The 15,776-nt window shown below is 43.9% G+C and overlaps 1 protein-coding gene across 1 annotated transcript; it reads right to left on the reverse strand.

The window, feature by feature from the left end:
• Positions 1-4,528: 4,528 nt before the first annotated feature.
• LOC311329013 (uncharacterized protein) lies at positions 4,529-11,577 on the reverse strand (the record flags this gene model as incomplete). The annotated part of the gene is made up of 10 exons (XM_084462899.1): positions 4,529-5,788; positions 5,960-6,045; positions 6,264-6,329; positions 7,399-7,494; positions 7,601-7,808; positions 7,982-8,106; positions 8,198-8,276; positions 9,772-9,957; positions 10,124-10,242; positions 10,469-11,577. The coding sequence occupies 10 exons, from the start codon at positions 11,575-11,577 to the stop codon at positions 5,628-5,630; spliced, it is 2,235 nt and encodes a 744-aa protein (XP_084319025.1). The 3' UTR covers positions 4,529-5,627.
• Positions 11,578-15,776: the final 4,199 nt, after the last annotated feature.

Genomic DNA, 15,776 nt, shown 5'->3' on the forward strand with positions numbered 1-15,776 from the left:
GCGATGAGGGACTACCTGCGAGATCTGACTGAGCCGGCGGGAGAAAACCAGATGAACGGAGAGGTCATCAGGAAGGAGAAGCTCTACAAGGACATCCCCTGGATGGACATCAGCCACAAGGTCCAAACACGCTCTCTGCCGCAGTGCAAGGAGAAGTGGTAAGGAATGTGTGTGTGTGTGTGTGTGTTTGCGTAGTTGCGTGTGTGTTGGTAGGGGGAGGGGGGTTGAAATGTTTTACACGGAGGATTTCTATGTTTGAGATATGTCCTACTGTATGACCTATTCAGGATGTGGTTACTCAAGGAGAAAATGGCACCGGGGCGTCAGGCGGTGTTCAGCAGAGGCTTCAAGGGCACCCAGGCCAAGATCAACCTCATTGAAAGGTGAGTGTCTCACTTCTACATCTAACACTACTACAGTAGTACTGCTTCCATCCTCACTTGCTCCATGCTGGGCCCTCTGATTTGAAAACACAAGTGAACATCTCCCATAAAGACCACTTTATCCTGCTACGCCACAGAAAGGCTAGCAATTCAAAGTTGTGGGTGGGAAAAAATTATACTGAGGAGTGAATTTAATTAACTCTGTTACACACACACACACACACCTCTGGATTGTGGTCAATCCTGCAGCCTGGAGGTCTGATTGGCTGGTCACCAACTCCAGCTGTTTCATATTGAAACGTTTCAGGATGTACGCCATGCAGGTTGAAGATGCAGCAGACATCGATTGGGACAAAGTCGCTGAAAGCATGGGGTAAGAGATTACCTCAGTTTAGACAAGTAGTTCAAAGTTATCACCTGTCAAGACTCAAGTTCACTGAGTGAGAGTGCAATGTGCTGGTCTACTGTAGCTGTGTACTAAGCTACTGTAGGTGTGGATTCACCTATCTGCATACTAAGCTACTGTAGCTGTGGATTGACCCAGCTGTGTACTAAACTAGCTGGGTACTTTAACCTGTGTCTCTATGTTGTGCAGGAATGTGACTCCATTTTACGTCCAGTTGCAGTTTTACCGTCTGAAGAAGTGCAGGGTGCCACTGTGGAAACAAATGACCTACGGTGGTAAGTTCACATATGTCCCACGGTAGCTCATCATCAAACAAGTTAGTTTGTTTATTACCACGTCAGTTTGTGTCTACTGAAGCACACCATGGATACACACAGCAGTTGCAACTCTGGTATTGTCAGCTTTAGCTTGCCGGCCAGCAATATTTTCTTTACATTTTGACTTTTGAATATTATGCAGTTGGTTGATGGCAATAACCGTTAAATATGTCAGCAGGGACACAACAAACATGCGGAAAAGTTTATTCAATCACCAAAAAAAACAAAACACAGTTCATGTCAGAGGTGGCCAAAAGTAAAGAAACTCCATTCATTAAAATGTGTTGTCTCCCACTTTTACCTCAGTTCTGGAACTGCGGTGTGTACCTATGGCCATGTGGTGATGCCTCGGTGTTCAGTAGAAGAGTGTTTCTTTCCTTATTCCACTTCTTCTTTCTGTGTCTTCCAGATACTATTGACTTCTTGTATAAGAATGTACTTCCTGAGTTCAGGAAGCACCTGACCAAGACTCCTCTGAGGGAAGAGAGCCTGGAACAGAGGGCCGACCCCAAGGAGTACTTCCTGCTCTCTGACATCTTCTCTGAGGAATCTGAGGTGGACAATTATATGCGTTGTTCCCAGATGGTTATGTGAAGCAAACCATCTGGCGTGTCAGGTCACACAGTACAGGTGAAGATCAAATGCTTGTTTATGCCCTCCTAATTAATAATTTATTTTTGTCTATATTTTGTGTAACACAGGGGCAGCCAGGAGCATTGGGCAGCCTCGTCAGTGGCGCTCAGGGACCAAGTCCAAGTGCTCAGTCCAAGTACTGGTCAGGGACAACCTGAAAATGTTGGTAACACTTTATATTATGGTCCTTGTAATAAGCGTTAGTTAATAGGTAATAAGGTCCTTATAAGAACATTATACTTTGTGTTAATAATAGCATTATAAACATGTTTATTCTTATATTATACGACACTTGTAAGAAAGGTGTTCACAGTTTATATAATGCTTAAGAATGTTAATAAAAACCTTACGTTTTTTTTTAAATCTTTTTTTATGACTGCTGAACTACTGTCTACTATCTGTATTGACTTTGACTGTGTGGTTATTGTTGGTAATTTTAACATCCATGTTGACAACCCTCAGGACAGAGGGGCTAAAGAACTGTGTTGTGTTCTTGATAACTATGGACTGACTCAGCATGTGACGGAGCCCACACACAACAAGGGACACAACCCGGACTTAAACATCACCAAAGGTCTGAATATAAAGGTTGAGGTGTCGGATGTTGCACTCTCTGATCATTCCTGTGTTTTCGTTGAGAGTACCATCTCCATGCACACAAATGTTCAAACAGAGGTCATCACAAAACAGCAGTGAAATATTTGCTCAGGCTTTCTCTATCCATCTGAGCCTGCAATGAAGTTGCCTCATTCTTCACTAAAGAAATTTAGAAAATTAGACAAGCAGTCAGTGCCTCCATATCAGGTACAGGATATGTGTTGTCCCAGTGTCCACTTAAAATCAATATCATGACTTAATTTTATCCGATCAACCATAAAACCCTGGAGGATATTGTACAATATCTGAAATCCTCCTCCTGTTGCCTTGATATTCTGCCTACAGGCTTTTTCAAAAATGTATCTAACTGCATGGCATCTGATTTACTACAAATTGTAAACACATCTCTTCTTTCAGGTGTGTTCCCACAGACCCTGAAAACTGTAGTCGTCAAGCCAATCTTAAAAAAGAATAATCTAGACACCTCACAAATGAGCGTGTGCCTTTATCCACAACTGATCTCGTATTAATACTGTATGCATGCTCTGCTCTGGTAATAGGAACCCAGACCGTGATGATGGTGGCTTCTCTTCCGACCTAGCTGTGCTGTAGGCTACTTGACAAAGATAATCCAGTATGGCCACTCAGTTAGTGCTCCCTTACTGTTATATTTTTCGTGGTTAATATGGTCTTCTTTGTTTCCTATTAGGAGGGGCTCTGTTGCCTCTGCTGTTTTTGTCCCCTAGTTAGTTTGCTTACCTTGCATATTTGTTTATATGGGTTTTGCTTACTCTTACACTTTAGTGGCTCCTTTTACTGTGTTTATCCCTATATCTTGTGCAACTGGTGGCCCTCATAAGTGGTTCAGTATAAACAGAAGGCCCATTCTGTCCCATCAACCCACCTGTGTGGCTAGTTAAGGGTTTGGATAGGCTAGGGTCATCCCGTGCCAGTTAACAGAGTGGTTGGGCTCCCATACTCCTGCAGGTGGTTGGTCACTGAATGGAGGCCTCCCCTCCGGGGCTCTTATATTGAGCTATATTTGCGGTGTCCTACTAACCCCTGTGTGCTTCCAATGCATGTACCTAGTCGTGTGTTTCCTCTGTTTGAGTGCAGACGACGTGTGTGTGTGTCTGAATCTCTGTGTCACGCATGCAGACTGTTAATAGCCTACATAGGAATGAGAGGGCTACTCCTCCACTATTAATTATGCATCTGCATTTTCAAATGTTTCTCAATGCAAAACTAAGAGTAAAGTAGCTTTAGGACCTAGATACAAAAACCTAATTCAGCCTACGTTGAGACAATACAATGAGTTGGTCTAGTTTATTCCCTGGTAGTTTCTATCCCATCTCATCATATTCATCTTAAGGAATGAGGTAGCCTATCATGAATATTGAAATGATGTATTGTACCTGATCTTGCACATACTGTAAATGCACTTCCACTACCTCATTTCACCCACAATGTGCAGTACTGCACTGGTGTATGACCTCTCAGCACATCGTTTGTCCTTAATATAATTAATGTACTGACCAGAGGACTGATTGAATTGCTCTGTGACAGAGTCAGATACTGAGCCCAGTTCCCTGTTGATTTCATGACTCACTGCTTCCATCTAGTGGTTGTCTACAGCTCCTGTACATTCTGACTATTTACATCCAAACAGTAGCTGCGTTTACATGGCCCCAAATATTCCACGAATAATCGGAATAGCCGAATGAGAATAAAAATGCCTCATGTAACCACTACTGACGTGTAGTAGCCACCCTTAGTAGCCAACATTGTAGGCTACTACAGTTGTAACCAATAAGGATGGTCATGATGTCATGCTGAGAAGCAAGTCTCACAACCAAACCATAGACTGGACTGTGGAAAGGGAGAGGGCCTTCTCGGGAGACCAAGGTTGCCCTTCTCTTTGAATTCAATTATGCCCTTCTCTTTGAATTCAATTATGCCCTTCTCTTTGAATTCAATTATGCCCTTCTATTTTAATTAAATTATGTCCTTCTCTTTGAATTAAATTATGCCCTTCTCTTTGAATTCAATTATGCCCTTCTATTTTAATTAAATTATGCCCTTCTCTTTGAATTAAATTATGCCCTTCTCTTTGAATTCAATTATGCCCTTCTCTTTGAATTAAATTATGTCCTTCTCTTTGAATTAAATTATGCCCTTCTCTTTGAATTCAATTATGCCCTTCTATTTTAATTCAATTATGCCCTTCTATTTTAATTCAATTATGCCCTTCTATTTTAATTTAAGGCAACAGGTGAGGGCAGTATAGGCGTAGCCAGGACTACAAATTAGGGGGGCTGTAGAAATCTGTAAATATCTAAACTAATGACATATATCCTATATACTTAGACCAACTAAATAATGACATATATCCTAAATCCTATATACGTGTACTAACTAAACTAATGACATATATCCTAAATCCTATATACTTAAACTAACTAAACTAATGACCTATATACTAAATCCATACTTAAACTAACTAAACTAATGACATTTATCCTAAATCCTATATACTTAAACTAAACTAATGACATATATGCTAAATCTTATAAACTTAAACTAACTAAACTAAATGTAATCTAAGAGGCGCTAGCCACCATCACCAGGGAGCCTCTTACAATTATGTGGGCATTAATTAAACTACTGGGGGCCGAGGAACAAATATAATAATAAACTTTAATGCTATTCTCCTTTCAAATTGAGATCGCCACATACTGTAGTTCTGAATGATTCATCTCAGGTTTAGGAGCAAACATCACAGCAATGTAAATCTTATAATTAGTTAATAGTTTCTTATTTTTGTATTTTGTAGGTCAAAGTAGGTCATCCTCACATTCAAACTAAATAATCAAAGGAAAACAAAAAATATTCTCTTTTGTGTTTGTTGAAGGTCGCTGCACAAAGTATCTCAAAAACTAATTTCAAATTGAATCCAAGGCACACTAGGTTTGTGAAGTTAAAATGCCTTAAAACTGGTGTGCCTTGGATTAAATTTGAAGAGCTGCATTTTCACACCTTGTTTTCGAGACACTTAACCTCTGCAGCGACATTCAACAAACACAACAAAGAATGCACCTGAAGAATCCAATGAGCACCTAGGAATGTAACCACTTTAAAGACCCAGTAGCACTTCCACTTCAGTCATTTTGTGTTGATGAGGATTTAATGATAGTGGTTCCAGTGTAGTGCATCACTGAAAGGACTTGCAGTCCTTAGGTGTGTGTTCAGAGAGGGGCCAATATAGGGTTCATTTCCCATCGTCATGGAGACCTAGTTGACATTGTCCACCTCCCACTCAGAGAAGATGTCAGAGAGCAGGAAGTACTTGTTGGGGTCGGCCCTCTGTTCCAGGCTCTCTTCCCTCAGAGGAACCTTGGTCAGGGATGCCTTGAACACAGGAAGTACATCCTTATACAAGAAGTCAATAATATCTGGAAGACACAGAAACAGGAAGTGGAATTAGAAAGCACTCCTCTACTGAACACTGGGGCATGATCACATACTGTATCCATGGTGTGCTTCAGTTGACACAAACTGACGTGGTAATAAACACAAACTAACTTGTTTTTTGATGAGCTACCGTGGGACGTATGTGAACTTACCACAGAAGGTACTTTGTTTCCACAGTGGCACCTTGCACACCTTCAGACGGTTAAACTGCACCTGGATGTAAAATGGAGTCACATTCCTGCACAACACAGAGATACAGGTTAAAGTACCCAGCTAGTTTAGTACACAGCTGGGTCAATCCACAGCTACAGTAGCTTAGTATGCAGATAGGTGAAGCCACAACTACAGCTTAGTACACACTACAGTAGACCAGCACATTGCACTCTCACTCAGTGAACTTGAGTCTTGACAGGTGATAACTTTGAACTACTTGTCTAAGCTGAGGTAATCTCTTACCCCATGCTCTCAGCGACTTTGTCCCAATCGATGTCTGCTGCATCTTCAACCTGCATGGCGTACATCCTGAAACGTTTCAAAATGAAACAGCTGGAGTTAATTTAGTAGCTGAGGTTGGTGACCAGACCATCAGATCCCCAGGCTGCAGGATTGACAAGAGGTGGTGTGTGTGTGTGTGTGTGTGTGTGTGTGTGTGTGTGTGTGTGTGTGTGTGTGTGTGTGTTTGTGTGTGTGTGACAGGAGTTAGTTAAAGGGGAACGCCGCTGTCATAGCAAGTTTAGCTCAAATGTCGCTTTGTCCTCAATGAAACCGATCCGTACACACCAACATTTAACCGATCTGTGCAGTAGTAAGATAGCTCTTTTTTCCTCTGTGCGCACCCCCTTTATAATGGAGGTCTATGGGCCTCTGCTAAAAACTATGATAAACATGCATTTAAGGTAGGAAGCGCCAGGAAGCCCCTTACCGGTCTCAGTAGAATGTTGTCTTGTGAAATGAATCGCCATCCCCATGTGTTGACGTGTTAGGCATGGCTAGGAGGATGTAAACAATCGTCTAGCTTTACCGTGCACACGCATGCTCGCGCTCTCTACAACGTGCGGCGGAAGTTTACAGTGCGAAAGGTATGGTGTAGTGCGTTCTGCGAAATAGTTCTGGCTCAAATGGAGCTTTTGTTTCAATATTCGGTTTGAGAATGAGATATATTTCACATGACAGCATAATGACACCGGTAAGACCACACCCTCTGCTTCCTTCCTTGAAAATGCATGTTTATCATAGTTTTTAGCAGAGGCCCATAGACCTCCATTATAAAGGGGGTGCGCGCACATAGGAAAAAGGAGCTAGCTTACTACTGCATGGATCAGTTAAACGCTAGTGTGTACGGATCGGTTTCATTAAGGACAAAGCGACATTTGAGCTAAACTTGCTATGACAGCGGCGTTCCCCTTTAAGTAACTCAGTATAAATTTTGCCCACCCACACCTTTGAGTTGCTAGCCTTTCTGTGGCGTAGCACAATAAAGTGGTCTTTATGGGAGGTGTTCACTTGTGTTTTCAATTCAGAGGACCCAGCATGGAGCAAGTGAGGATGAAAGCAGTACTAGTAGTGTTAGATGTAGAAGTGAGACACTCACCTTTCAATGAGGTCGATCTTGGCCTGGGTGCTCTTGAAGCCTCTGCTGAACACCGCCTGACGCCCCGGTGCCATCTTCTCCTTGAGTAAACACATCCTGAAGAGGCCATAGGACATGATGAACAGGCTGTACATCATAGAACACATCTGTGTAAAACATTACAATTGCCCCCCTCATGCATGCACACACACACACTCCTTACCACTTGTTCTTGCACTGTGTCCAGGAGCGTGTTTGGACCTTGTGGCTGATGTCCGTCCAGGGGATGTCCTTGTAGAGCTTCTCCTTCCTGATGACCTCTCCGTTCATCTGGTTTTCTCCCGCCGGCTCAGTCAGATCTCGCAGGTAGTCCCTCATCACATCCATCAGACGACTGGTCTCCTCCACACTCCACAGACCTGTGTTTGAGGCTGAGACACACACACACAAATACCTTCGAAGTAATGTGTACATCAGCAGCTAATATCTAATCCTGGTTACTTACTGTTTACCATGTGTACCCCATACACAAAACACCACTATCAACTTACTGCTCTAACTTAATTCCTTCATTATGTCTATTCCATCTCAATGGCGTACCCACCAATCTGAGAGAAGCGTTTCTCCAGGGATAGGTCGCTTCGGTTCATGACCTTAGAAATATTCTGCCAGTTGTTACCGTGCCGTCTTTGTAATTTCTTCAACTGGCAGAGCTCCTCCTCTGTAAACCTTTTAGGAGAAAAGCAAACATTCATGGCCAAGAGTGTGTGTGTGTGTGTGTGTGTGTGTGTGTGTGTGGTAGAGAAGAGCTCAGATTCACCTTCCTTTGTAGTTGTTCTCATCAAAGATCTTCCTGCCTCGTAGGTACACCTTATTCCAGGGACGGGGGATTCCTTCAGCTGCAATGGTACAGGACACGCAATTCAGTCAATGTTTTTAAAAGAGGCCTTAAAGGAGAATGCTTGTTTTTGCCAACCTGGACCTTATTTACGGCATATTATAAGACGTTTGACTCACCAAGATAACTTTAGTGTAATTCGGAGGCCTGTAGAAGAAATGTAAAATCCAGCGCGAGCCAAGTATATCCATGTAATGGCGGCGGATGGGGCACTGAGAATGCAGCTTCTAAAGAAATCTATTTTCTGCCGCGAAACGGTTGTTTTCATCAATCTGTCTTTATGAATCGCTAGTTGTGCTTACATAGAGCGAGGGCTTGTTGTGGTTTTCCACATGCTTCTGTTATATGATCTTTAGAAACGTCTTTAGAAACGAAATAGCTTCCCCACTTGCTCCAGCACGCATGCGCACAGCGCGCAAACTGGCTATTCTCCGTCTGTAGGCTACACTCGCGGCTCACATTCTCTACGCATTTCTTCTACAGGCCTCCGAATTACACCAAAGTTATCTCGGTGAGTCAAACGTCTTATAATATGCCGTAAATAAGGTCCAGGTTGTCAAAAACGAGCATTCTCCTTTAAATGCTGGCTCCAGAACAATGAGTAAGGTAATAAATAGCTTCATAGTTATTCATAGCTTCATAGTAAAAGTTATTAGGATAAAATAGTGTATATTATATCATATTTAAATATTATAGTGTATATTGTATTTTGTATAGTAGTGTATATTTAAATGGATATACTGAGATTGATTCTGTACGCTGACGTACACTGCTGACGTGTTCTCTTGAGACCCTGTATTTTATGTCTTGTTTCTTCTGTTTTTACATGTGGGGACCACAATGGAAATAAGCCTTCTGGCTTTATTGTGTTTTAATCCTCGGTGATATATGTTGTCGATGTTTTTATTGTGGGCAGTTACGCCCTTCTTTATCATAATCCTAATATATACATATCCTATATACATAATATATATACATATCCTAATAAACTCAAATAAAATAAACTCAAATCACAAGAGGGGGGGGACTGTGGTACATTGTTTACCTCATGGTGGCTAAAGCAACAGGGAACGCATGTGAATGTGACGCATCATGACAAACAAAATGGAAGCCGAGTATTCATGCAGTCCTGAGAATGAGATCTGATGGACAAAGAAAAAAACATGTGAAGCTAAAAGGAAGGAACAACTGTCTCTAATGGTGGCGGCTGTGGCTCAGGAGGTAGCAGAGGGTCGTCCAATGATCGTAGGTGCGGTGGTTTGAATCCCAGCTCCTCCTGTTCCCATGTAAGTGTCCTTGGACAAGACCCTGAACCCCAAGTTTCTCCCATTGAGCAGACCAGCACCTTGCAAGGCAGCTGCCGCCATTGGTGTGTGAATGTGTGTGTGAATGGGTGGATGAGAGGCCACTGGTAAAGCACTTTGGATAAAAGCGCTATATATAAGTGGAGGCCATTACCATTAACATTACAGTGATTAGCTGGCTAGAATCCCTACCTATTCTCTCATGGAACTTCATCTGTGATCGTAGCCGTCTGATGCTGATATAATTGTCTTTGAAGCGTTGAGCATGGAAAAGGTGGTTGGCGCTCTCTATGCCCGTTAACGCCAGAAAGTCAGACACGTTCCTGATCAACCTCTGGTTCTCCTCATCCCTGAACCGACCACTGCGGAGAGGGATACCTGACAGGACAAGAAACAGTTTAGTTTCAGACACAGAACTTGCAGACTCTAAAGCTTCAATGACACCAGTCTACATTAAAGTCCAGGCTGAGGAAGTCAGCAGGCCATTTTATGTGACCAACACTGACTTGTGGAAGAGACAAGCCAACTCTATGAGGAAACCAACCTTGGCTTTTGAAAGCCTTGAACCTGTCCAGGTCATACTTAATGAGCTCGTGGATCTGCTTCCGAGATTTGGACCTGATGTTTGGAACAAACTCCTTCAACTCTTCCATATAGTCTTCCCTACGGCAGGGCAGAGGGGACAAACCACATGTCTAAATAAATAGCAGTCATATCATAAGTAACAGAAACAGTTACTGAGGGTTTGGCTGGTCAATAAGATTCCATTTCAAACTCTCAGTAGGATTGTTACTGCCGTTCATCAGCATAATTAACAACAAAGGTAGGACAGACACACACACACACACACACACACACACACACGCACACACACACCTAATCTACTCACACTGTAAAGTCTCTCTGACTTCCATTCACTTCCTTCTTGACTCTGATGCATTTTGCCTCATGCTGTGTCCCTGTCTCTCTGGTGCTCATCTGGGACTCCTCCTCATCTGTCTGTCTTTCACTCATCCTCTCATCAGCAGCCTGTGTCGCTCCATCATGTTTGTTATTTTTCTCTTCTACCTCCATCACCACATTCTCTCCATTCTTTCTTTTCTTCTTCTTCTGTCGCTCCTTCTCTGTCTCTCCTATCACTGGCAATAGAGAATCAGGCTGCTCTGTTCTCTTCTGTTCCATCTTCTCCACCTCACCTAACACTAGTACAGAAGATTCCGGGAGCTGCTCTGTTCTCTTCTGCCTCTTCTTCGGTCTCTCCATCTCCACTTCTAACACTGGAGAATCAGGAAGGTGTTCTCTTCTCCTCTTTTTTGGCATCTTCTTCTGTCCCTCCTTTTCTGTCTCTGCTACCATTTGCACTGAAGAAACAGGAAGCTGTTCTGTTCTCTTCTGTCCCCCCATCTCTCCTAATACTGGTACAAGAGAATAAGGGAGCTGCTCTGTTCTCCTCTTCTTCTTCTTCTTCCTCTCCTTCTGTCTCTCCCTCTCTCCTAACACTGGTGTTGCTGCTGGCTCTGGAGGATGAGGATGCTGTTCTGCTCTCTTCTTTTTGGCTTCCTGTCTCCCTCCCTCTGCTGTGCTAGCATCTAGGACGCTGGTCTCAGTGTCTTGATCCACTGTTACAGAGTTCTCACCCAGACTGGTCTCTGTGGGGTGTTCCGTTGGTAGAACCATCACAGTGGATCTGCTGTCCTTGTGTTTCTTCTTCTTCTTCTTGGTCTCTGGTTCTCTCAGCTCTGACACCTCTGCTGTAGGTTCTTGGTTCTCACTTTCCTGCCGGTGCTTCTTCTTCTTTTTCTTCTTCTTCACTTTCACCAGCTCTGTTACATTAAGCATTTCCAATACCTGGTCAGGAATGTCCTCCTCCTCCTGCTCAGGTATCTTCTTGTTATGTCTCCTTTTCTTTGTCTTCTGCCCACTGGTCTGTTCTTTTTCCCCTTGAAAGGCATCAGTGACCAAGGGGGCTGGTTCGTCTCCAAACGTCACACTGGACATGGCACTCTGGATGTTGGCAGAACTGGACTTATCTTGCTCTGAAAGCACATTCTTCTTGACTTTCTTCCCAGTTGTCTGTCCTTGCCTGTCCTTTGACTTCTTCGGTTGTGTTCCTACCAGATAACCTGTGGTATACCATGGTCAAACTACATAGCCTAAGCCCGCTCCTCTGTTCACCTGCAAAACATGACAGTAGGCCTACTGAATATACTGAAAACAACTCTGTTAGGCTATCTTACAGTCGCTATAGTTAATAATAATTAGGATTCTTTGAGACACACATGCGTTACGTTAAGTACTCACCCATTATAGCCTATGCCACTGGGTTGGAGGTGCAAAGTGCTTCTATATGGGAAAATGAGAATATGCCTACTGTATGTGTGTCTCAAAAGAATAGCTAACGTAATAACATGAAAATACAGAGACAGCACAAAACCAGTAAACGCTAGGCCGCGCACACACACACTAGACGATTTGAGCCCCGATTTATCTGTCGCCGGCCAGTTTGTGCTATCGGAGACACATCTTCGTTGCAAACTCAGGGGCGCGCGTCTATGACGCTCGTTTAATATGAGAGGTTCAGCGATAGAACTGTGAAAGTCGTCTGGTGTAGAGCCGGCCTATAAGCACGAAAATCTCAGTCTCACTTATCACGAAACTATGAACCAGAGTTAATAAGTGAATACGTTACTGTAGTGTGGCTGGCTGAGCAGGGCTCTAATTAGTAATTGTGCACCTGCAGGCTTGCGCGTGAACTCTAGCTGGAAGAAACTCCATCCTGCTCAGACTCCGCTGAGACGGGGAAGTGATCTGTCTCAGAATAAACATTAACTATTTCTGAAGCTTCATGTGTAACATTATTTGGATTACATGCTTACATTCTGCCTTCAGTGTAGGGCCAATCACACGGAAAACGGAATCGCGGAAAAACTTCAAAGGGCAAGGGTTTCAAAGGGCAAACTTTGAATTTATTTTTTTTACCACGATTTTGTCGCGGTATTTCCAATAGCCTATAGGAAACAGCTACAGCGGTGGTGGTTTTAAAAAGCCCTTCACAGAATTTAAGCCTTTAGTCCAAATATTATCAACGGAAACGTGACTCCTGTCCCTCAATAGAGATATCCTACGTTAAGTTCAGTAATGAGGTAGGGTACTCTAATTCTATTTCGCAGATAAATTGAAGAGTAAGCCATGTGGTTTGACCATGGTAGAGAATACCACAGGCTATCTGGTAGGAAAGTAACCGAAGAAATCGAAGACCGTTAGGCTACTTCCTGCTGCTGATAGGTATATCTCGAACATCACCTCTGTCATTTGCAGATAGCCCTGACCTCTTTTCATCCGCAGGTAACGATCACACAAACGCAACTGGGAAGAAAGTCAAGAAGAATGTGCTTTCATAGCAAGATAAGTTCAGTTCTGCTACCATGACTGCCATGTCCAGTGTGACGTTTGGAGATGAACCAGCCCCCTTGGTCACTGATGCCTTTCAAGGGGAAAAAGAACAGACTAGTGGGCAGAAGACAAAGAAAAGGAGACATAACAAGAAGATACCTGAGCAGGAGGAGGAGGAACTTCCTGACCAGGTATTGGAAATGCTTAATGTAACAGAGCTGGAGAAAGTGAAGAAGAAGAAGCACCCTCTGGAAAGTGAGAACCAAGAACCCACAGCAGAGGTGTCAGAGCTGAGAGAACCAGAGACCAAGAAGAAGAAACACAAGGACAGCAGATCCACAGTGATGGTTCTACCAACGGAACACCTCACAGAGACCAGTCTGGGTGAGAACTCGGTAACAGTGGATCAAGACACTGAGACCAGCGTCCTAGATGCTAGCACAGCAGAGGGAGGGAGACAGGAAGCCAAAAAGAAGAGAGCAGAACAGCATCCGCATCCTCCAGAGACAGCAGCAACACCAGTGTTAGGAGAGAGGGAGAGACAGAAGGAGAGGAAGAAGAAGAGGAGGAGAACAGAGCAGCTTCCCGATTCTCCAGTGTTAGGAGAGGTGAGGATGGAGGGAGAGAAGAAGACAGAGCAGCTTCCTGATTCTCCAGTGCAAAGTATAGCAGAGACAGAAAAGGGGGGACAGAAGATGTCAAAAAAGAGAACAGAGCAACTTCCTGATTCTCCAATGTTAGGAGAGATGGATACGGAAGGACAGAAGAAGAAGAAAAGGAGAACAGAGCAGCTTCCTGATTCTTCAGCTCCAGCAACAACACTGGTGTTAAGAGAGGTGGAGATGGAGAGACAGAAGAAGAAGAGAACAGAGCAGCTTCCTGATTCTCCAGTGTCAGTGTTAGGAGAGACGGAGAAGGAGAGACAGAAAAGGAGACAGAACAAGAAGATACCTGAGCAGGAGGAGGAGGACATTCCTGAACAGGTATTGGAAATGCTTAATGTAACAGAGCTGGAGAAAGTGAAGAAGAAGAAAAAGAAGAAGAAGCACCGTCAGGAAAGTGAGAACCAAGAACCCACAGCAGAGGTGTCAGAGCTGAGAGAACCAGAGACCAAGAAGAAGAAACACAAGGACAGCAGATCCACAGTGATGGTTCTACCAACGGAACACCTCACAGAGACCAGTCTGGGTGAGAACTCGGTAACAGTGGATCAAGACACTGAGACCAGCGTCCTAGATGCTAGCACAGCAGAGGGAGGGAGACAGGAAGCCAAAAAGAAGAGAGCAGAACAGCATCCTCATCCTCCAGAGCCAGCAGCAACACCAGTGTTAGGAGAGATGGAGAGACAGAAAGAGAGGAAGAAGAAGAAGAGGAGAACAGAGCAGCTTCCTGATTCTCCAGTGCAAAGTATAGCAGAGACAGAGAAGGGGGGACAGAAGATGTCAAAAAAGAGAACAGAGCAACTTCCTGATTCTCCAATGTTAGGAGAGATGGATACGGAAGGACAGAAGAAGAAGAAGAAGAAAAGGAGAACAGAGCAGCTTATTGATTCTTCAACTCCAGCAGCAACACTGGTGTTAAGAGAGGTGGAGATGGAGAGACAGAAGAAGAAGAGAACAGAGCAGCTTTCTGATTCTCCAGTGTCAGTGTTGGGAGAGACAGAGAAGGAGAGACAGAAAAGGAGACATAACAAGAAGGTACCTGAGCCGGAGGAGGAGGACATTCCTGAACAGGTATTGGAAATGCTTAATGTAACAGAGCTGGAGAAAGTGAGGAAGAAGAAAAAGAAGAAGAAGCACCGGCAGGAAAGTGAGAACCAAGAATCCACAGCAGAGGTGTCAGAGCTGAGAGAACCAGAGACCAAGAAGAAGAAACACAAGGACAGCAGATCCACAGTGATGGTTCTACCAACGGAACACCTCACAGAGACCAGTCTGGGTGAGAACTCTGTAACAGTGGATCAAGACACTGAGACCAGTGTCCTAGATGCTAGCACAGCAGAGGGAGGGAGACAGGAAGCCAAAAAGAAGAGAGCAGAACAGCATCCTCATCCTCCAGAGACAGCAGCAACACCAGTGTTAGGAGAGAGGGAGAGACAGAAGGAGAGGAAGAAATGGAGAACAGAGCAGCTTCCTGATTCTTCAGCTCCAGCAGCAACACTGGTGTTAAGAGAGGTGGAGATGGAGAGACAGAAGAAGCAGAGAACAGAGCATCTCCCTGATTCTACAGTGTCAGTGTTAGGAGAGACGGAGAAGGAGAGACAGAAGAAGAAGAGAACAGAGCAGCTCCCTGATTCTACAGTGTCAGTGTTAGGAGAGACAGAGAAGGAGAGACAGAAGAAGAAGAGAACAGAGCAGCTCCCTGATTCTACAGTGTCAGTGTTAGGAGAGACAGAGAAGGAGAGACGGAAGGAAAAAATGCAGAATAGGGAGGATGTGGTGATGGAGGTAGTGACTGAGTGCAAAAAGAAGACTCATGATGGAGCAAAAGGGGTTACTGATGAGAGGATGAGTGAAAGACAGACAGATGAGGAGGAGTCCCAGATGAGGACCAGAGAGACAGGGACACAGCATGAGGCAAAATGCATCAGAGTCAAGGAGGAAGTGAATGGAAGTCGGAGAGACTTCACAGTGTGAGTAGATTAGGTGTGTGTGTGTGTGTGTGTTGTTAATTGTGCTGATGAACGGCGGTAACAATCCTACTTAGTTTGAAATTGAACATCTTATTGTCCAGCTACAAGCCTCTCAGTAACTGTGTTTCTATTACTTATAACGGTATCTTAGACACATGTGGTTTGTCCCCTC

The sequence above is a fragment of the Borostomias antarcticus genome, assembly GCF_949987555.1.
Source record: "Borostomias antarcticus genome assembly, contig: scaffold_79, whole genome shotgun sequence".
NCBI classification, from domain to species: domain Eukaryota; kingdom Metazoa; phylum Chordata; class Actinopteri; order Stomiiformes; family Stomiidae; genus Borostomias; species Borostomias antarcticus.